Source organism: Anabas testudineus, chromosome 3 (genome assembly GCF_900324465.2).
Source record: "Anabas testudineus chromosome 3, fAnaTes1.2, whole genome shotgun sequence".
NCBI lineage: Eukaryota > Metazoa > Chordata > Actinopteri > Anabantiformes > Anabantidae > Anabas > Anabas testudineus.
Genome location: NC_046612.1, coordinates 6,689,174 through 6,712,018, shown reverse-complemented (window position 1 = coordinate 6,712,018; position 22,845 = coordinate 6,689,174). Strand labels below are relative to the sequence as shown.

The 22,845-nt window shown below is 40.3% G+C and overlaps 2 protein-coding genes across 3 annotated transcripts; both read left to right on the top strand.

The window, feature by feature from the left end:
* The first annotated feature begins 1,239 nt into the window (after positions 1–1,239).
* Positions 1,240–6,638, top strand: LOC113174067 (dynein regulatory complex subunit 4-like). Of its 2 annotated transcripts, none has more exons than XM_026377743.1 (11): positions 1,240–1,369; positions 1,788–1,886; positions 2,596–2,793; positions 4,236–4,436; positions 4,577–4,631; positions 4,714–4,916; positions 5,121–5,276; positions 5,407–5,487; positions 5,630–5,839; positions 5,929–5,994; positions 6,079–6,638. In XM_026377743.1, exons 1-11 carry the CDS (start codon positions 1,367–1,369, stop codon positions 6,211–6,213), a joined length of 1,407 nt encoding a protein of 468 aa, XP_026233528.1. In that variant the 5' UTR covers positions 1,240–1,366; the 3' UTR covers positions 6,214–6,638. The 2 variants fall into 2 exon arrangements, with proteins under 2 accessions (XP_026233528.1, XP_026233527.1); XM_026377742.1 differs by having other exon boundaries at positions 5,404–5,487.
* A 1,762-nt stretch (positions 6,639–8,400) lies between these two features.
* Positions 8,401–22,757, top strand: LOC113174411 (stereocilin). The gene is made up of 29 exons (XM_026378399.1): positions 8,401–8,500; positions 8,610–9,704; positions 10,265–10,289; positions 10,373–10,967; positions 11,117–12,001; positions 12,084–12,146; positions 12,237–12,362; positions 12,548–12,714; positions 12,794–12,980; positions 13,232–13,347; positions 13,524–13,656; positions 13,745–13,925; positions 14,079–14,119; positions 14,202–14,378; positions 14,697–14,846; positions 15,813–15,871; positions 15,958–16,081; positions 16,225–16,307; positions 16,418–16,553; positions 17,165–17,367; positions 17,897–17,987; positions 18,085–18,256; positions 18,362–18,531; positions 19,020–19,175; positions 19,268–19,410; positions 19,699–19,847; positions 20,091–20,188; positions 21,273–21,420; positions 21,600–22,757. The coding sequence occupies exons 1-29, from the start codon at positions 8,401–8,403 to the stop codon at positions 21,686–21,688; spliced, it is 5,862 nt and encodes a 1,953-aa protein (XP_026234184.1). The 3' UTR covers positions 21,689–22,757.
* Positions 22,758–22,845: the final 88 nt, after the last annotated feature.

The following is a 22,845-nucleotide window of genomic DNA, read 5'->3' as shown; positions in this document are numbered from 1 at the left end:
CAGCTATTTGGAATTTTCATTTCAACCCAAGCATTTGCAGAGATTATTAATTGAACAAAAGTGATTTACTGATATTGTCATGCCCGCAGCATGGCTATAAACCCTGCTGGTTCACTGAGCAACATATTTGTTACTGCTTTGTTACTGCTTGTTACCAAAATGTCTGATTGATTATTTATTTTTATATATATATATATATATATATATATATATATATATATATATATATATATATATATATATATATATATATATATATATATATATATATATGGTGTCTCAGGTTTAAAGACTACCTTTTTCAGACTACATTTTTCAGCTCTTTCCACAGATGTTCAATATGATTCAGAGCATGCATGTTTTGCTCCAGAATGCATTGGTAGTTTTGGGATTTTATTGTACCCTGCACAGATTTAGGACAACCCGTGCAGCAAAGCCACCCCAGAACATAACCAAGCCTCCTCCATGTTTCACAGTAGGTACAGTGTTGGCTACAGTGCTGTGAACCTTGAACTTCTGAAATATGTGCAACTATAATCACAGGACCATCAAGCTGCTTGGAGATGGTCTTATAGTCTTTACCCTTAACATGTTGGTCTATAATTTCTTATTTCTGATCCTCTGAGACAACTCTCCTTAGCTTTGTGGTCCATGTTTAGTGTGGTGCACACCATGATACCAAACAGCACAGTGACTACTTTTCATCCTTTAAACAGCCATGGAACATTTATTTAAGTAGAACTTTCTGTGTACAAAGATAATGAATTTCTGCTGCACACTTAACTCATAAACATCTGAAACAGGACAAAAGGTCCCAAATAGACTGCTTCTCTTATTTTGCATTTCTAAGCAGATCAATAAATAATGCAATAAACACTATAATGCAGCTGTCCGCAGTTCAAATGACACCAAATGTTTATTAATGTGTCCTTTGCCAGTAATCCCAACTTCTCCTATAAAAATATATTAAAATATTATACGTTACGTTATAATGTTAGCTAGCTGCTCACAGAAGGTGTCATAGTTATTGACAACTATATTAATAAAACCGCTTATTTCTACCTATGAAAACATTGTAATGTGTAATAAATAATTGGTTGAATTTTTATTTATCACAAATGCTACAAAAAGAAAACAAAGTAAGATGCTGCAGGTTTGGATGTAAAAATATAACGCTAGCTAAACAAGCTAAAGGCGAAATAGCTAGTCACCGAAGAGTGGTTTGTGTTGCTATGGCAACACGTGTTGGAAACATTCGGCTTGAGAAACAGGTGGACTCCTCAAACTGCTAGCTGCTGTTTTAGCTAGCTTCTTAAAACGATCGAAACATTTCCAGTCTCGTCGTGTTATTGACCTAATAAACACGATGGTGAGTAAATTGTTCACCGAATTGATTTATCTTAGATAAACGGGTTTTTGTTAGCTAAACAGAGTCAATAGCTAACGTTAGCTTCTTAGCAGCCAGCTAACTCTTGGTGTGCCAGGCTCGGTTGAGATGTTAGTTCCCAAGACTCGGGAGGAGGCAGGAGTAACTAGTCATGTACAACATCAGGCTCAGATTAGGGGACACAGGGTAAACTAACTTCAGCAGCTACTCATTCAAATCTACCAGCCTTTTGTTTTTTTTCTACTCAGTTTGATAACACTTAAAGTGTAGTATCATTAGCTCATGAGAGACACCAACTGGGAGCACCTAACTACTTCACCACAACAACAATGGTGATTAAATGTGCGATGTTGCTACAGGATGTACTTTTAACCTTTATCTATTATGTTGACTTTTGCAGCCCCCCAAAAACAAAGGTACAAGTAAAAGTGCATCAGCAAAGGCCAAGGCGCCCACACTGATCGATGGCCTTACCAAGGAGGAGATGTCCAAGGAGCAGGTCAGAGTTAAAGTGTCATATACTGTGTGTTAAAAGAGGTTTGTTGATGGAGTTTCTGCTCAAAACAATCTACACATTAAAGGAGTGCTCCAGTTAGTTTTGCTCTTACTGAGTGGTAAGAGGTCCAGATGCTGTCCTGACTAGGACTTTAGTTCAAATCAAATCAGGTTTTATTAGCCAAGGGGCTTTCACAGTCTGTACAGTATACCCTTAAAACCTCAAATTGGAAAAGGGTTGGGAAAGAAAACAGAGGAGGGATCCCTCTTCAAGGATAGACATGTGCAATAGATGTTGTTTGTACAGAAAAGAGCAAGAACTACACTGTGTACAGAATGACACCATTATAAACAAGACATATATGAAGAACTTCCAGGTTCTACCATCAGGTTTGGACATTAGCAACATGATGACCTCTCGACCATGGAGACCCAGAAAGAGCACAAACTACAATAAGCACACAAGTGGCAAAACATAAGCTCTCCACAGACTAAATACTACTAGTGGCATCTTTTATAAATACATATTGTCTAAGCCCAGGATAGCCCTGAACCTATTATCAGTATTGCTCTCTTTGTACACGTGCAAGAAGTGGAAAGTTGAAAATGAGGTAATAATCCGCAGTTCTGGGTGTTCAGTAATTTAGAGCTACTGTAAATGAACATTGTCTTACTCAGTTATGGCCACAGAACAATATCTCTCTGTATTTCAGCTGGAAGAGCATATTGTGCGCCTACGTGAGGAGCTGGACAGAGAGAGAGAGGAGAGAAACTACTTTCAGCTGGAGAGGGACAAAATTCACACCTTTTGGCAGATCACAGACAGACAACTAGAGGAGGCCAAGGCTGAAAGGAAAAACCTAGATAAGGACATAGAAGAGGATGAGGGGCGCCACCAAGTAGAGATCAAGGTAAGGTTTAGTACATAGATACTGTAGCTACACAGTCAAACTGCACACAGGACGACGGACGATAGATTTTAAGCCAGAATATTTAGAACAAGAAACAAGGCAACTAAAAAGAACTCTAGTTGCCAGACTTAACGTCCAGATAACCTAATCTTTTTACTGGAAAGTAACAAGGCTGTCCATTCCAATAGGCAATAGATGCAACCTTTCTTCACTGAATCTTGAGGACATACAAGTGTATCTTTACTGTCCTCACTATCCCACATCCATAGTGTTATCGTTTTTTAGTGGTATGTATATGTGGTCTTTTCAGCTTTTAAAGTCAGGAGAAATCAGGACAGTAGCAGTCAGTATATATAATCTGAAATGCACAGTTTTTAATATATAATCAGGTTACAAAAAAAAGCCACTTTGAAGTGTAAATAATGGAATTTATTAATTCATTTGCTCCTATTAGCCTAATCATCAGCTTTTCCAGAAAACAAGTCAATATTATATTTATATTATATATTAAAGTCTCTCATACAGTATCCAGTATTTCCACACCTAAAATCGAGTAGTGAAATAATGAATATTCCTAAAATACGCATGTGGGCATTTTGTTCTCCAAAACTCTACACATAATCTTACAAATATAGTGGTAGACATAAAACCAGTCTGATTTTAGTTATTTTAATAAATGTTAGGTATTTTGAAGATATACTTATCACATATGAGTTTTTAAAATGATGAAATGCAATGTAACCAGTAACAGCTGTCATCAGATGAAATTCATGGAGTAACATATTTATTTTATGTATTATCTAAATTCTTGTGGTGGAAAAACACTAAGTAAAACACCAGTAATTCAAAAGCTGCCCAAATGATTATCCTTTAAACATACAAGCTGAGGATATATTGTACTGTTGAGGGTGGGTCACACCACAACTAGGACCTGCCCAGTGTTTTTGCCTCATGTTGTTGTTGTTCTCTTTCTCACCCCAAACGCTCAAGCCAGACGGCCGCCTACCCTGAGCCTGGTTCTTCTGGAGGTTTCTTCCATTAAAGAGAGTTTTTCCTCTTCACTGTGTTTGAACAAGTGGGGTTATTGGGTTTTCTATATAATTCTGTGTACAGTCAGATTTTATAAGGTCTTAAACTGTACACTGTAAAGTGCCTTGAAATGGCTTTTGTTGTGATTTGGTGCTATATAAATAAAATTGAATTGAATTGGCAGTTTAAATGTACATTTGGTATTTAGAGGTGAGAGAGTGGGGTTACTTGTCAGAGGGCCCAGTAGATTTATGACAGTATAGTCTAATACAGGCTTCATACAGGATACCTTTTTAAGCCATTAGTTTGCATATATTGCTGTGAACTGATAATTGCCAGTTGATCCATGGACTGATTTGATGGTGGAATTCATTTTAGACCTTTTTGCACATCTGAATGCTTTTTCCTTCTAGGTGTATAAGCAGAAGATGAAGCACCTCCTGTGTGAACACCAGAACACAATCTCTGAGTTGACAGCAGATGGTTTAGTCTCCAGTGAGGTGGTGCAGAAAGAGCAAGAACAATTAGAAACTAAGCTGCATAATGAAATGAAGTCCATCATGGTAGACATGCAGGAGCTTGACAATGAAAGCCTTGTCAAAGAGCTTGAACTGGTTCGTAGTACACACCAAGTTTGTTTTAGTCCTACTATTAAATATCTGTGGATTTAATGTTTCTCTTGACTTTAATATACATTAGTTGAAAAAATAAGCATTATTACTACTAAAGTCAGTTTGGTTGTTAATCTCAACAGAAACATGAAGAAGAAATGACTAAAACAAAAAACCACTGGGAGAAACAACTGAAAGGTAAATAACTTGTTGATAAGTGAGTTGAATGAAATATATAATTCTATTCGGGAGTCATAATTTTGTGATATTATTCAAATAGAAATTGAAGCCAAGTATGAAAAAAAGATAAAGCTGCTGCCACAAGAGCTGGACAACATGAGAAAAAATGAGATAAGTGAGAGAGAAGATCATTGGAACAACCACATCACTGCTCTTATGGAAAATCACAACAAAGCTTTGAGTGAAGCTCACGAGATGATCAATTACATGCAACAGGATATGGAAGAAAATGATTCACTCAAGGTACAAGAACACACAATTGTAGACAGACACCAAAGACAAAGACATTTCTGCTGTTTTCTTTAGGCCTGCAACTCATGCTTATTTTTCACTATTGATGAGAATGTTAATTGTTTTTACAAGTTGTATGAAATGTCCCAGTTCAGATGATGTCAAATGGAAAATGTGTCTATTTGTTGCAGCACTACTTTACTTTTTTTTTTGCAGATAGAAATTAAAAAATTGAAGACAGAACAGGCAATGAAGGAAAAGGACCTTGTCCCTGTTTTGCAAGAGAACAAATGTCTCGCTGATGTAATAATAAAAACCAAGAAGGAAATTGATGCAATTGAGAAAAAAATGAAAAACCACATCTCAAAAAAGGTGACAGTTAGTTCTGTGTTAGTCTCCTATTTGTTCAATATTTGGTGCCTCACAAACATGTGTCCTAACAACAGATTTGTAACATACTGTTCATTGGTACAAGGTTCATTTGTGACATTGGTTTTAGCAGGATATGAACGCAACTTTGACAGAAAAGGCGCTGAATGATCTGAAATGGGACTATGAGATATTGGAACAGAAATTCAGTAAGGTAAAAAAAAAGATTCAGTTGCACAGTTTCTTGTTGCTCAGATGTTATATTCATGTGCAACATGGGTATGGGGCTAATACTTGTGCACTTGTAGTTGATGTAAATGTTCTTGCATGTGTTTGTGTGCCTGCGCATCACCCAGCTTCAGCTGGAAAGGGACGAGTTGTACAGATCACACGCTGAGAATATTGAGAACCTGCAGCATAAAGCAGAAGTGAAGAGCATGCTGCTGGAAAGGAAACTGAAAACCCTGACAGACAGCGTGGAGAAGACGCAGGCTCAGCTCTGTGCGGTGCTTTCTGCCTCTAACATGGACCAAACTGCCCTTAGTGGGATCACAGACAAAATCAAGGTACCGTTGTAAATCATGTCCTTTCATTTCTTCCTGTGTCATTCATGCTCCTAATTGCTGTTTTTTTTACTCTATGTTTTTGCTATTAGGAAAATCTTGACTCCAGTAATATTTCCTTAAAGGACTTACAGTGTAAAAAAGCTCAGATTTCCAAGGTAAGTAGTTCACACATTGGTTTAACTAATAGTGATGTTTGCAGTGATATTCGTACTTAGGAAAAACAACTGTGTATCTGCCAGGCCCGTAAGGATTTGTTGTTGAACTATGAAGCAAAGCAAAGGGCTCTTGGCGTCCCAGTGGAGGAGCTTAGTGCAAAGCCCTTTGAAGGCACGCTTGCTGGGCAAATTCTGCAACAGGATTTGGGTCCAAAATGAGAAGCAACAAAACTAAAAGCTAAGCTCTTTACAGCAAATCTCGCTTCCTTTCAATCGGATCACACTGGAATCTGACATACAGTATTTCTCATATATTCCTTTGGCACAAACTAAACCAAACTTGGACATTGTTTGGTTATTGCTAGAGATACAGAGAAGCGGTCTTAACCTTCCCCAAAGGCTTCTGCTCACAGCAGACACAAGTTGGTCACAGGAGAAAGAACAATATATGGAACGTATATAATATACTGTACTATTAGATAAACTGATCTTAAACCACTGTGACTTTCTCTCACACAACATCATTTTCTATCCTGTACTTGTTTGTTCAGTAACAAGGAATTGAAATATTTACTCCTCTTTTTTTTCCCAGTTTTGTTGTGTTGTTCTTTATTTGTAAAGAATCAATGGGAAATTCTGTTTGAATATGCATTTGAATAAAGATAATAATTTTACTGACTGGGTGAATCTGTTCTATATATGCATTCTGTACTGTGAAGTCAAGGTCATAGTCTGGACTTTAAGAAACAAAAGGTTATTTTCAAGATCACAGAGAAAGACAAAAACATCATAATGTCTACCTCAAATATTTTAGGCAAAATTTAACTAAACTAATCATGGTTAAAATGGTTGAAAGTAAAAAATAAACTAATAGTCTTAACAGTAAATTACTGAATAGTCTAATAAAAAATGGGGGCAAACCTCAAACTGAATATTCCAATCTCAACAGCTAGCTTCACCAGCTGATTTCCCCACTGCTATGACTGAGTTTCCAGCAGAGCGAGGGGAACGTTCGGGGTGGATCCAGTTTCTCATTGAATATTCCTGTGGTGAATCGAGCCCTGCTGCACTGAGTGATCGCTGTTCCCTGTGGTATCAATAATACAGGAGGAAGTTATTGTCCCTGTGCAGGCCACAGTATCATACAGCTAAAGCACGTGGAGGGAGGGGGTGGTCCTTTCACTCAACCCTCTTGGGTTTCAGGGCCTGCAGACAGTGGTCTGACTCCGAGGAACCTGCTGCTATGCCCTTGCACAGGGCTTAATTGTAAGTCTGCCTGACTGAGGGATAAATGTTTCTAAACACTGACAGCCTGCACAGCACTGCCGGCCTGGCCCCGTCAGTCAGACTACACTCCCAACAAACCCAGAGTCCCACCTGAAAGACAGCTCAATAGAGAATCAGTCAGTGGGAGACATTGCACAGAGAATATGATAGATATCCTGGGTGTGATTCACATGATACGGCTTTTCACCTTGTTTAAGCACCTAGGTGAGTGTTTTGACCTCTCCGTGGCCTTTTGAAGAACCAAAATAATTAACTGGGCAAACTAAATAAATATATTGTGAAATACAAGCTGTGACCAAAAGGAGCACATTAGCTGTTTAAAGGGTTTATACCCAAGTTAAATCACACTGCACTTTTTGTCCTGCTCCTTGTCATCTTAATGAATAATTATACTTTTTTGATCCCCTTGGGGACATAAACGGTCAACCTACATACTGTAAGATTTTATAGGATCAACATGAAGCCCAAAACAGCTAGAAGTACAGAGAGAGATCGAGAGCAGTGGTGGGAGGGGTGCAGAAGGAGAGTGACAGGTAGTGAAAGTTGGAGTGATGGTGAAACGGTGCCGCACTGAAAGAGGCCAGCTCCAAGTGTGTTGACGCTGCTAAGTTAGAGATGCTGGCAAACACTTAAAAGGAAAGACATGGATGGATTTTAAGAGCTGGTGAGTCCTGGCAGCATTTTAACCTTCAGATTTTTTACTATTGTAAGCAACTGTTAACACAAAAATGCATGTTTAATAGATGTATACTCTTTTATTCTTTGTTAAACTAAAATCTTTAAGAATCAGAACTTTCTATTCTGTATTTATTAATTTTCTTTGGATGCTCTTTTCAGCATCACATGTGGACCTGACTTGAATAGTTCACAGGGTAGTTTTTATCAATTGGTAGCTTACTGATGCTTGTCTTAGTAATCGTGCAGAGAAAGTGGTATGGTGATGTGGAAGCCAGTCATTAAGGTTTAATATCCCCTCTCCACTGAGACACTTTACTCCTTGAGTCCATACCATTACTTAAAATGAAAAGAAATGCAACCATTTAAACACACTTTTTGTAAAATCAGTAGCCATGAGAGAAAGATGTGACACCGTTGTGAGACTGTGCACACTGGCATGAGATGAAGATGGCAGAAAAAGGGCCAGGGATGGCCAGTCTTAGATTCACAAGCATTATAGTTTGTGTGGTTTTACTGGGACAAGGATCCTCTGAGAAGACAGGTGAGTATGCCACCAAGACACGTCATTAAATACAATATTATAGTGTATTTTGTTACGTGTGTTTATTATATTATAATGGATCATGCTGCCTGTAATTGAATTCATTCAGGGGGTCGTAAAGAGGACCAGAGAGATGTCATCCTTAAGGAAATCTTATCAAAATGGAGTAAAGGAGGTGGTTGGAATCCTCAGAAAGCTCCTCCAGAAACAAACAAGGACCAGTCTGTGCACCCTTTGTTAAGGAATATCATTGGTAGTCTCAAAACACTTGGTCTCCTTCCCACCAAGAGCCTGCCTTCACTTAACAAGCCTTTTGACAGACATCGCCTCTCTGGCTTCCTCTACAACATCTCTCTTTACCTCCAAGAGATGGGTGCTGAGCTGGAGGAAGCACCAGAGTCAGATGAGGAGCAGCTGTGGGAGAAGGTGCTGCATTTCTTTCTCCAGTCTGAAGGGAGTGGTCGGCTGCCTCCCCGACCCAGCTTCAAGGTCCAGGACTGGTTTTTGTCCTTGAGGGGGAGCCCTCACTTGGACTGGATCCTTGGTTTGCTGCAGAGTTTGATCACTTTATCAGAGCGTCAGCCCCACAGGCCCATCTTGACTCTCTTATCTCAGAACTGGAGGACAGTGAGTGCTGTGCTGGAAGCTGCACTACAGGCTCTGGTCAGTGGGACCTATGGCCAGGCCAGCGCAGGCCTGCAGGGCTTCATCTGTGCACTTAAGGGGCGCAGTGACTGTGCTTTCAGTGTCAGCTGGCTTCAGCAACTGCTGCATTTTCTAGAAACACGCAACTGGAAGCCTGTGGTCAGTTTACATCCAGCAGGGGAAGGTGCTGAATACAGTAGAGGTTCAAGTGTATTTGGACGTTTAAAACCCTTCAGTTTGCCTCCTGAAGTCAAGAAGCAGGACGGGTTGTCTGGAAATAATTCTCAGACAGAAAATAATCCAAGCTCCATGCAAAGTTTGCTGCTGCAGGCACTGTCACGTTCAGGTGGAGGGGAGAAAGGAGACAACTTGGCCCACAAAAATTTAGCTCTAGTGCAAAGTCTGGATGGGCTGAGGAGGGGCCTCCTGCACAGAGTGGGAAGCTCTGTTTACGGCAACCTGAGGAAGAAAGTGTCCCGAGTTACCATGGTGCTGCTTGATGATGTCAGCAGCCTGGTGGACGTGCCACAGCCCAACGCTCAGGGCCGGTGCTCCATTGGTAAGTTTACTGAGCACCAACCTGCTTTTACCATAAGACATAATGGGTTAATGTCAGTAATGCTTAATTTGCACACATTCAACGAGTCTGATACAATAATCAATAACACAGGGCATGCTCCTGCTATAGTTTACATTGCAGATACTTTGTGGATGAAATTATTTAAAGAATAGGAATGAGAAAAGTAATAATGCTTCAAGAAGTTAATTTAAACATATGAACATCTAATAATAAGCTGTTTTATTCAATGTAATTTACCAAGCAATCCCTTGGTTGAAAGGCTCACGTGTTTGGCCCTGGTTTCACCTGAGAGAATGTGACAGTGACTGACACTGCTTTAAAATCTTTATATTCATCCTGGTTATTGAAAGCGTCTGTTGTTAGCTGGGTTAATCTCTTTATCCTCTCACTGATGTCAGTAACACTATATCTTGGGCATTGTTAGCTGAGATACACTGTTACATCAGGCCTGGACTGCAGTTTCTGCCAGTGGCCATTACTCATTCACTTTGATTTTCTATTTATATTTTCATTATTATATGTCATTTGTGTTTCTGCAGGTAACTTGAGACAGCTCATCTTATGGTAAGAGGAATGTTTGCGTTTTACATGTCTGATATTGAATTATTGTCAAAAACAAAATCACATTTCTACAATGTGTTTTGCAGGGGAATAAGGAATAATGTGACATGGAACACCCAGGCTTTGGGCATTAGCTCCAAAAGTCTCCCAAGCTCATTGCCTTTCCTGTCCTGCCCTTCCACATCTGATGGAGATGAACTAAGATCACAACAAACACCAGCCCACTCATCTCCTCATGCTCCTCAGATCTTTTCTTCACGAACAATCTCCAAACACAAACGACTTCAGCAGCAGTCCACAGCACCTCACAGATCCCAGCTCAACCAGCCACAAACAGAGAGAATTAGAGACAACAACAATCAACAGAGAGAAATGGGGTATTCCACCTCTACAGAAATCCTGGAAGCAGCGTGTAATGAATCTATCCCAGGCCTGACAGGCGTCTCAAACTTCACTGTGTTTCTCTACTGTAAACTTTTCGACGGTGAGAGCGGGTCAGATAATCTCACAGTGGCTCAGATGGGGCTCGACCTTCATGCCACGTGCTCCGACGCAGCCTGGTACCTGTCTGCTGCGGAGGAGGATTTCCTTTGGGTTCATGTCTGCAGTGAGTTCTTTGCCCATGAATTTAACAACACAGTCTGTGCCAACTCCTCTTTCTGGCTGCAGAGAGCACATCAGGTAATGGGTCATTTTATGATAAATGAGCATGTGGTTATTTCCTGGGATCTTTTTCATAAATGTCTGTGGCATGGCAAGGTGTGCATATTTGTTTTTACCTACAGTTCCTTCTACTTCATGCTAACTCTTTGTTATACTACCATTTTCAGGCTGCACTGACAAAGAACTACAGTTTATTTAACCAGACAAGCATAGATGACCTGTGTGAGCAGCTGTCAGGTGAAGCGACAGGAAGCCCAGGCCTTGATGACAACTGTCTGGCTCAGTTGGGCAGCAGGTCACTGAGTGCCCAGGATTTCAGACAGTGCTTCATGCCCAACAACTCAGTTCTGATCTCAGCTTTGTGTGCAAAAGATTCCCCTGACTCGCACAGATTGACAGAAGGCAGCTGGGCTGCAGCATACTGCTCCAAAATACTCAACGTCTCCCATGTTGACACAACTGAGGACACTTGTCAGTACAGGGAGTGGGCTTTGCATCACTTCACCAACACCACCCTGCTGGAGCTCTGTGGGCAGACACACGGGTTGCGAGAGTACATCTGTCTAAATGTCACGCTTTACCATCAGCTTTTAAGATCAATGCCTCAGTTTTCTGACGTCTGTGCTGATCTGCAGGAGGAACTGGAGAGCAGAAAGTGTTTCCTGCAGAGGTTTTTTGACATGCTCCCGGCGCCCTATGAGCTCGACACATCACAGCTGTGTGTTGACCCGGCCCCGCTGATGGTGGATGTCCTTCACAAGCTTAGTGTGTGTGAGGTTGAAGGAGGGGAGCGGGAAGGGTTTTTAGTTGCGCTGGGATATGTGTTGCGAGTCCTGGACTTCATGGTGGGGCTCTCCGTGGGTCTGGATGAAGGGGAAACTGAGGTGAGACAAGGTTTGGGTCAGGCTATTCTTCTCTCCAGTCTCCTTGACAATACGTCCTGGGCTACACTGCAGCCAGAAGCCTCCACAAGTGTCCTTCACACTGTGGGAGTTTTCCTGCGCAGAGAGCAGAACACCACTCTGAAAGAAGACCTGCTGAGCTGCTTCAGTGTAAGAAAGTTGACTGACACACACAAACTTACGCACACACAGAAAGCATAAAGTGAATAACTTGTTTCTGATGTCACATCAGCCCGTCCTGTGGGACCTCATCCAACGGGATGACAACTCATCTGCTCTGCAGGTTCTGCTGCAGGTACTAGCCTGTGCTGCATTCCCACTTAAGATTTCACAACAGCTCAGCTCACTGAACTTTATATTTAGGCAAATCACTTTATCTCAACAGGAGTACCTCCAGATGCCGAGAGACAGCATTCGCACTTTAGTGATGTCTGCTGAAAAAGATGCAGTTAAGAGATTTATCTCCCATATGCATCAAAGTTGGGACCAGTTGCAAGTTGAAACCAGTCAGGTTTGTTCTGAATCTAAAACAAAAGGAGTATTTGTGTCACTTTTTATTAAGCTGATTATGCTAGTTGTATTTCCTGCAGTTCTCTTTTATTGTGCTGTATTGATTTTGTCTGACTCTACAGTGTGTCACAGCCCATAAACATTTAAAGAGGGCCAAATTCAATGCTCTTTTGTTTTCTCTGTCAGGCCTCTCAAAAAGAGTTGCAGGCCATGGAAACAATGACCGCAGCTTTCATCCAAAAGTTCCCTCGAGTGACCCCAGAACTGTTTGTGGACCTGTCTCAGTTCATTCCCTTCATGTCTGTCTCTGACATTATGAGCTTCCCCGCCTCCCTGATAGTCAACGACAGTGTGTGAGTGACTCATCACTGACTGAGCTGACATTTAGTTTGATGTATCTTCCCGTCCTGATACTAACAGCTTTCTCTTCAGGTTGACAGCCATTCGCGACCACAGCTCAGGGATGAAGTCACTGCAGAAAAAGGCCTTTGTAAAAAGGCTGCTGCAGTCGAGTGTGGTGGGTGATGTTCCTTCATGGCCACCGTACTTTCTCAGTTCCATCCTCCCACTTCTGCCTTACCTTCCAGTCAGTCATTTTCAGCAACTGACCTTGCAACAGGTTAGCGTCGGTTCTCTAATTTTAGAATCTTTATATAACTGACTTATCTCTTCCTCACACATCTGCCACTTAAGATATGATGCATTGATTAGAAAAGTCATTAATTGGCGTTCCTACCATTGAGCAGATGACAAATGGGGGGAGAACAGATGCTTCCACACAGGACACAATGACTGCATGGCTTCATGTGAAATTTATTCTTCAGTCTAAACTTATCAAAAGCTTGTATCAACATTTAATCTCTCTCTTAGCTAACTCCTTTGGTAGAGTTGCTAGGCAACAGCAGTCTGGATGGCATAAGGGGGCGCCATGTGCTGCGGACCCTCTTCAGCAAGAAGAAGAATCTCACCAATGACAGCATACTGAGGTGGGACCTACTGTACATACTTAATGTTTATATCTGTTAACTACTGTAGCTTAAAAACACATCTATCTATTGATTTGTCTGTGGTTATCTTTGTATTTATCATTGTTTCAAGACAACTTGAATACTTGGATCATTTGGTTCTGAAGTTTACTTTTTGTTTCCTAACCCTTTTGCAGGTTAGGAGTTCTTGCATGTTACCTGGATCCAGTAGATTTTGGTTTCTATCTTCAGAACTCAGTTGTGTCCCCTGCTGTGTGGCAACAGCTGGCTCAGTGCATGTCCAAGGGGTTCATCAGTGCCAGTGGCAGGGTGAGAGGCTCCTGCATGTATAAAACTGAACCACTGACCTAAAGTTTTCTTTTGTGACTAACTTTGTTTAATTATGTCTCTGGGGTAGTTGTCCACCTGGTTGATACCAGCAGTTCAGACCCTGAATGTCAGCAGCATGGTTCCTTCACAGCTGTCGGTTCTCTCTGGTCTGCTGCCTCAGTTAGGAGCATCCTTCCTGTTGTCCCTACAATCCCAACAACTCCTGGAGGTTTTCACTGAACCAGGACTTCACAGATATCCTCCAGCACAGGGTTAGTTTTTCTTTTCACACATAGGTTTGTATCATTCTTATCTTGAGTAAAGTTATTGATTATTCTCTGCCATAATGTACCACTAGATATTGGTAAGCTTCACCTGACTTCACTCTACCTTAGTGTAACAGTTTGTTTTTTTATTTCTTTAGGCTTTCCAATTGTTATCTAAGATTTCAAAGGACACTAATGTAAGTAGACATTTTCCAAATATTTCTGCTGAATTTCAACCAACTGCACTCTCAACACCGTGTCTCTCTCTTTCCCTGCCAGCTCACCATGGAAAAACTGTGCGAACTGAAAGTGTTACACTCTGGTCTCTCCCCCACTGTGTTCAGAGACCTCCAGTGGCCCAAGATCATTGAAACTACTCACTGTCAGTGCTTGAGAACATTGCTAACTGAGCTTAAGCCTGGCCAAAGAGCCATGCTGTACAGTGCAATGCAGGAGGTGATAGTGCTTTCTTCCTTTCTTACATCATTTATCTTTTTTATCCTCTCTTTTAATTAGCTGTTACTCTTTCATTGTTGCTCCATGCTGAGTGTGAGACAGAGTGCTAATGGATTCAACATCTGTGATCTGTAAGAACTTGCACACTCTTACAGATTGTGCATTCACCCTAAAACTCACTGGAAAAACTATTTAGAAACAATAACTGTGCCCCCGATAACATTAATCTGTCAAATCTGGCACTTGAGTTTCCAGAGCCTTTAAAAGCCGCCGAGTTTAAATTTACACTGCATTGTGTTTTTGATCGTGTGCCAACAGGCTTTTCACAGAGACTTGCTGAACATCACTCAGCAGGTCAACTGTCTTTTACCATTTGTCCCTCTGAGGGAGCTGATAGAAGCCATGAATGGGGAAACAATCCTGAGCGATATCGGCCTGTACAGAGACACACAGTGGTCGCCACAGCAGGTGCACAATTTGTATTAATCTTCTTCTGTATGCTCTTTAACACTGCATTGATAACACAACAATAGGTTGCCAGTTCTCTGACTAAAAAGAAAATGTTACCAGCTTCAGTCTTCGCTCCCATTAATCTGCCACTCATTGGCTATGCTTCACATGAGCCTTTCAGGATATTAATACTCCATATGCACCATCCGCCATCAAGCTAATTAGTTTGGATGTAGCACAATGGCATGGAGTAGTGTAACATAAATTAATAATGGCTGCCTTAAAGGTATTTTGTCACAGCCAAGATTGTATTAGGCTGCTTTCACCACCTGTTCTCAGCCTAACAAGACCTGAGACAAATCAATAAAGATGGCCCTTTTCACTAAGTAGCTACAGTGAAATATTCTGTGAAACTGCATGTTCAGCCTAAAATATTCTATTTAAATAACCGTACATGCAAATGTTGTAATACTCAGTGTTTCAGCTGTCATAACCTGGCTTATAGGTGATGACAAGAATGGCAAAGAAAAGAAACTGTGAGCAAAAATAACTGAATATGAAACTATAAGAATTTCTACAAGATAGTATATCTAATGTAGTGCAATCCAATCAGTGATATACAACTGGTGTTGTAATTCACATCTGAAACTGAAAGAAAGTAAAAACACAAAGGAAACATCCTTTGGGAAACACGCTGAAGGTGGTCTGATATCATCCTAAAGCCATTGTTAACACATGGAGCTCCACTATTTTCTGAGTCCAGTTGTAGGATTTTTTTTCCAGTAACTGTAATGTAATGTAACTTCTCACACTGAATTTGACTAAATTATTGGACTTCGCTTCCTTAAAATTATATATTTACTAACTAAAATCAAAGCAAGTAACGTTAAACTGGGGGGATAAAACACAGAAATAGGTTTGTTTAGGTGATTAATATTAATGTAGGCCACAAGCTTATTGTTGAAACATTTTCTGTCTTTACAGGCTCAGTTTCTGTTCAAGAAAATCCAAGAATTTAAAAACATTACCCGTAAATCAGTAAGGTAAGTTGGGCCTGCACCAACATATTAAGTTATTCTTCCTTTAAATTACAATTAATTAACCCAAACACTCTCTCTTTCTCTTGTAGGGCTCTGGGTCATATTGTCAGTGGACTGAGCTGTGACTTTTTAAAGCTTTGGACTAATAATACAGATTTTGCAGAGCTGCTTCAGTTTGTTACCAATCTGCCTGGAGACATGAGACCTGCGCTGGTAAAGAACAAATACTTCAAACCATTTCACTACTTCATAATTCTTTCAGAATTTTTCTTTACATAAGCATCAAATGAAGATTTCTGTAGCACATTAAATCTTTTATACTAAAATGTACGGATGTGTTTTTGCTTTTTAAACAGCGAAACTGTATCATAGAAGAACTGAGGAAACAACCTGAGCTGGATCTCAGTGTTTTGAGCTCTGGGTTTGCTGCAACATTACCGTAAGTAGTTGCTCTTTAAAAAGACATTTTACTATATTTTTACATAAATATTTTGCAGTTTATCCAAGGTGAATACATTTACTGAACTCGTCTGCTGTGTTCTTTTCTAGACTGACGATGATAGAGACCCTCTCTAACTCATCCTTCAGAGCTGTGCTGAACCACATCCAGGCACACTTAGCTGATTTTCTCAGACTGCCACATTACAAGCAGACAAATTTAGTTGAGATGGCCGTGACGGAGCTGGTAAAACACTATGAACTGTACATGGACCACATTTGCTGCACAACTTTACATAATATGCAGGTGTTGACCTATTACTATATCGAATATAGACAGTGAAGTGTGATCAGGAACCAGCTGCTGCAGGTGAAATACATTACATACATGCAAAGTTAAAGCTGAAAAGTTTTGGTAAAGATGCTCAGTCATCTAATTGATGTTATCTGGAAGTTGAGTCATGGTAACTGGACTTCCTTCTTGCCATGACTCAACTTACACTTAAATCTGAAAGCCAGAATTAACCTCATGGTAACTTATTTGACAAACAGGAACTGTGAGCGATCAGAGCAAACTGGAACTATTTTTGGTAGAATTATATCAGGGCTTGCGTCAGTGATAGTGACTCATGTACAGTATTTTGTTTAATAGCACATTAATTGGGCAGAAGGAGCAAACTGCAGTTGTTGGTCCATGCCTCTCAAACACCCACATGCAGAGATAGAGATAACCAAACTGAGGAAGACATTTAGAACATAACCTTCTGCATCCTCTTGACAGGTTTTGACGCAAGTGGAGTTAAGACAGTGTGAAACCCTTGTAATCCAGGCCTGATGTGTGCATGTGGTGCTCTGCAGGGCTTTTCTCGGACCAAGGAGGAGATTGACGGCACCATGCTGGATGTCCTGGGACCTTTACTGCCTTTCTTGGACCGGGACAGTTTGGCTCTGGTGGACAGAAGAGCTCTGGCTCTGCGGCTGGAGGAGATGAGAAATTTCTGTCTTCCTAAAGAGGCACTGAGAGATATAAGTGCCCTGCTGACTCAGAAAGACCTGCTTGGGTAAAGGAGCCCTTTACGTCTGCTGGAGAAAACACAGCAGGCTCCTAACTAAGTCTTGGTCAATAACATGCCAGGATCGTATTTGTAAAGTGATGACAACTTTATTATTATTTTTTGGTTAAACTTCAGAATTTCTACTTTTTAATAACAATAATATGACATGTACCACAAAAATGTTTGACAAATTTCAAATTATTAAAAAAAAAACTTAAACAGGAATGTGCACATCCCATGTTAAAGCCACTAATGTAAAAATGTGTCCTGAGATTCAGTGCAGAATGTCCTATAATTAAAATAAATGTTAGGCTGAAAGCTGAGCAGCAGCTTTAATACCAGAAAACAAAACGGGGGCTGTTCATGAGCAGTAATGATTGAGCTAAATGCAAATGCTACAGTGCTAATATGCTCACATATTAACATACGCTGACTACTGTGATGAATGTGGCGTCCAACTCCTGTGGGAAATTGTTGAAGACAAAACAAGTGTGAAATAGTTTAGATGCTGCATACTGAAAAACATGTTTTCCAGGGATCCTTCCAAATGGCAAATTGGGGATGTTGAACATCTGGGCAGGCTGGTGTTTTCACTCTCAGCAAAGCAGATAAACACCATCCCACTGGTAAGCACCCAAAAGCATAATGCAAATCATTTCACTGCACTTTAACCGGTTCTATCCTGACAAGCGTGACTAAATAATATGTGTTACCCCTGTGCAGACAGTGCTGAATAAAGACACAGTAGAGCAGGTCCTGGTGGGTCAACAGCGCTGGGAGGACAGCTTGGTGGGTGGAGTCTGCATGACCAGGTGTATGGACGAGCGCCGGCAGAGGCAGAAGACTCACAGTCTCATTCGGGGGATTGTCAAAGCAAGAAGCAGGAGGGCAAAAAGTTAAAAAAATAAAAATAATAATATCTTTTAATGTGTTTTATGAACAGTATCAGTGTGACTCTGGTGTGGTGCTGAACTAACCTGTGTCAACTTGTGTTGAGCAGTACCAGTTCCAACCTGTGCAGACATAAGAGGGACGTTTCCCTCAGCTTGGACATCCACTCAGCTTGGCCGAATGCTGCAGGAGGATCTGAAACAGTGTGTTGAGGTTTTTGGTCAGGACGCTTCATTAACCTCTGAGCAACGCCGTGCACTGTGGGTAAAACTGAGGCAGGTCAGTCAAACTGTGTACACCACAATAGCTCAGTTTTAGTTTAGTTTTTTTTTCTTGTGCTTTACACCTTAAACTGAAAAAAAGAAAACAACACAAACAATATTCTGTATGAAGAAGAACACCCAATTAGGCGAGACTGGACTCGGCTGCAGCGGCTGCACATCAAGCATTAATGGTATTTTGGTTCAGCAGCTCCAATTTTATAATGCCAGTAAAAGACAGAATCCAATTTCAAATGGTGAGCGTGTGTGGACACGTCTGATGGGTGCCCACTAGCTGCTGCAGCAGTTCTGTTGTCCTCACAGTTCTTGTCCCATCAGACAAAACTACATGACGGTTGGTAAAAATTAATGAATCCTAAAAATGAATGTGAAAAAAACCCCCAAAAAACTTAGACTAAAACAAAAAGCTGACTAAAACATGACAAGTGTATTAATATTAACTTAATCTATAAGTGAACCATACCTGTGGTTCTTTGTTCAATCCAGTCCTTCAGTCCAGTGAGAGAGCTGAGACCGGACCAGGTCCTGGCTCTGGGCTCGGTGGTGACCGAGATGGGAGAAAGAGAGCTGCAAGACACAAATCTCACGGACTTGGGTGTGCTGGTTCATCTGGGAACACTGAGGGACTGGAGCCCTAAAAAGGTGAATTTTAAAACTTGACTAAAAAAATCTCAACATTATTATTTTACCTTGTGGATGAATGTGTGGTGTAATGTTACTGTTTTAATTTTCAGATGAGGGCAGTGATTTCAGGTGTGATGTCGAAATGGAAACTGAAAGTGGAACAGTTCACAGTTGTTGAACTGGCAACATTTGGCCATTTGATCTGTGGTCTTTATCCCTCAGAGATAAAAAAACTGAGTCCATATAACCTCAGGTCAGTGAAATACCTGCTGTAGGACACCAACTAAAAGAGGTATTGATAAAGATGGATGTATATTATATTGTAAAAAGAAAGTGACAAATAATGCTAAGTAGACATTGTAAGATTCCTCCCTGTGGTCTAAGCACGATAGCTTCTCTCACTGCTTTTATACTGTAGACAATGAAATGATATAACATCTGGTGCACACTATTTTGTTACAGCATAAACATAATTAAAACATTTTACATAGGCTACCTTTAGAAGAGTACAATATTCTCAATCCTTTTCCTCAAACTGCAGCATGGCTGTGCTCTACCTGCGGGAGATGTCTCTGCCATGCACAGAACAGCAGATGGAGGCTTTGACAAGCCGTTTATCCAGACCAGAGGCCTTTGGTCCAGTCAGCGCTTGGGGACCAGAAGTTTTTACTGAAATTGGGACACTGGCAGGTGCAGTAGAACGAAATATCCCCAGGGTATAAACTTTTTTGATCAAGTTTATTTGATTATTTTTTCAAAGAGTGAGGAGGCCGGGATACAGAACTGACAGCTCTTAGATGGATAGCTACAATTAATAAGATCCCTGAGGGTACAGATTTGAGAGTGAAATGGGGAAACATTAGGAAAACCTTTCCTGTGATTTGATATGAGAAGCATTAATTATCTGACTACAGTATTTGTCTCTTTGTCCAGCGGGTCTGGAGGATATGGTCCTGTCAGCTCTGATACAAGAACAAGTGGAGGGAATCACCCCTGAAGCCATCGCCCTGATGTCACCGAAAAAGATGGCAGTGAGTTTCATCCATTCATCTATCTATTCAGACTAATGTCATGATTTAATATTCAAGAAGCTTTATTATCACTCCACAATATGCAAAGACATGTAGGAGACTGGAATGTTGTTCGTCTGGGTCCACTGTATGACACGAGTCAGCAAATATAAGCTTATGGAAAAACAACTGCACATACTAAAAAACAAGATTCATCTTCTTGAAAACAAGATGACGGAATAAAAAACACATTTATAGAGAGGTTAGAAAAGAACAGACTAAATTTAAATAAAATTATGTTGAAATGCAAGATGGATGTCTAAACTAGAAATTCAGTGCATACTTATTTAAAAACCTTGGTGACTGAGAACAGAAAACATAAAAGGTGAAACAAATGATGGTGTGTGGTGGTGTAGTGTGTTTTCAACTTTAACCAGTTTCTGTAACAACAATAAAACACAACTGTGACACTTTTATTTATTTTTACTTATTTAGCTGCTTCAGCTTCAGGATCCTGGTGTTTTACATGTGTATTGTCACATCGTCATGATGTATTTGGAGACTTGAACACTACAGAGTCATTGTTGTATAATTAGGTCATTAATTTTCATTTAAAAAAAGTCCCGGCTGAACAAGAAACATCTCCCATTTCACTGAGTAGTCAATTCTGAGTGTATTCGCAGTGAATATGTCAAGTGTCCACATCACACATCCAAACACATTTGGAGCAGAGAAAGACCAAGAATGTGAAGCCAAGGCAAACACAGAATATATTGACTTGTGAAATAGAGAAGTGACTGGTGCATTATGACCTACTGGCGATGAAGCAAGAAGCTTTTCCAGTCAAATTCACACTGGGAGATGCATATATATAATTAGAAAATAATTTTTTATACAGTTTTGAGAAAGAACCTGTGTTAATGGAGAAGAAGGTTAAGAACACCCCCCCCCCCCCCCCCCCCCCCCCGCTGTATATTTGTGTTATTATATATTGTTCGTGTCATCTTTCTCACAACAAACAGATGCAGACGTTTGATGGCAAAAGAATGTTACTCTCAAGTGTCAAATAGACGTTGGTCAGTATTTTTATTGTGTGTGTGTACAGGTGGTGTTTAGTGCAGTTCAGCTGTCGTGGTTGAGTGCGGAGCAGGCATGGGCTGTCACCGGGGAGCAGTGGGCTGAGCTGGACACCGACCAGAGACACGCTGTCGGACTAGCTCGATATGAAGGAGACGTCCTTCAGGAGCTGAGAGGTCTGATAGTGATAACATTTTATTTTAATAAACTCTTTCACTATTATTTTATGCATTTTAGAACCTACATTCTGTATATTGTACTTTTTATTATGGCAGTATTATGGCAAGCAATGATTTTTATGGTTTATGTTTTGTTATAAGGTGATGATAAACACCCTGCTGCTCTGCTTCCACAGGGAGAAACTCTGCTCCAGCAGCAGTGAACATGGACAGCATCACTATATGCTCGCTGGCTCTGTTCCTCTTGTTATGGAAACTCATTTAAAATGCTGCAACAAATTTGATTGCCCCATGACCTCACTTAGTGTCATCATACTGTATTTGTACTTCAAATAAATATTTTGAACTGTTCTATTCCGGCTGTGTGTGTTGGTACTTTAATTTACATTGCCCTTGAAAATCCTCTGCTGCACATATTTCACTTTTATGTGAGTTATCAGCTTGGGATTATGTAAATAAGTGCATCAAAGAAGTCAGGACATGCAGTATAGCTAAGCATGTATTCCTGTTTTATATGGGGAGTCCTGTATCAAACTCCAATTTCACAGTAATTAAGCTATGCACAGAAGTTAACATTACTAAGTTAGGGTGCATTGGCCGCCTGTTTGCTAACATGACGATGATACTGCTTTAGGTTTGCTGCAGCTCAGGAAACTCGGCACCGGTAAAGGGAAGGATGGCTGGCTGCACAATGATCCAAAGCAAACCTCGAAATCCACCATAGCTTACTTTAGTAAACATAACATGAAATTTTTGGAAAGACCCCCACAGTCTCCTGACTTCATTATCCCTGAATATGTCAGGGTAGATATTAAACCTGCTATGTGATCTGCATAGGAGTTGTATTTATTCTTGTTATTGCAAAAAGCCCTAAATGTATAATGTGTCAATTGGTGTCCATAGTTTTGCATTAAACTCTGCAGGGTGCTCTGTACAATTGCTTTGCTGTGCGCAAAATCAAATTTTTGCCAGGGTCCCTAAACAGGATGATCTGGATCTATGAAAGGAGATAATTAACTGTTTCTGTACCAGCAGTTTTATTCTCAATCAGTATGATGCTTCTCGACATGCAGTTGGTTTCAGCATCTAATTTTCATGAACTCCACATCTGGGAATACCCTCAGTTTGAAATGGTGGGATGTTATGTATGCAGGTCAGTGGTGGAAAATGAAAAAATGCAAAAAAAAAGAAGAGGCTACAACAAAGGGTCTATGTTAGACTTTGACTTTTTTTGCAAAAAATATATAAATAAAAATCAGATTTCATAATAATGAATATGGGTTATTGTATGTAGATTTATTGGCAAACATTAAACTTGTGAAGAGGTATTACAACATTCAAGTGGAAGATGTGACGTGTCCAATAGTTGAACCTCACATTTATTATTATTATTATTATTATTATTACTACACTCACTACTCT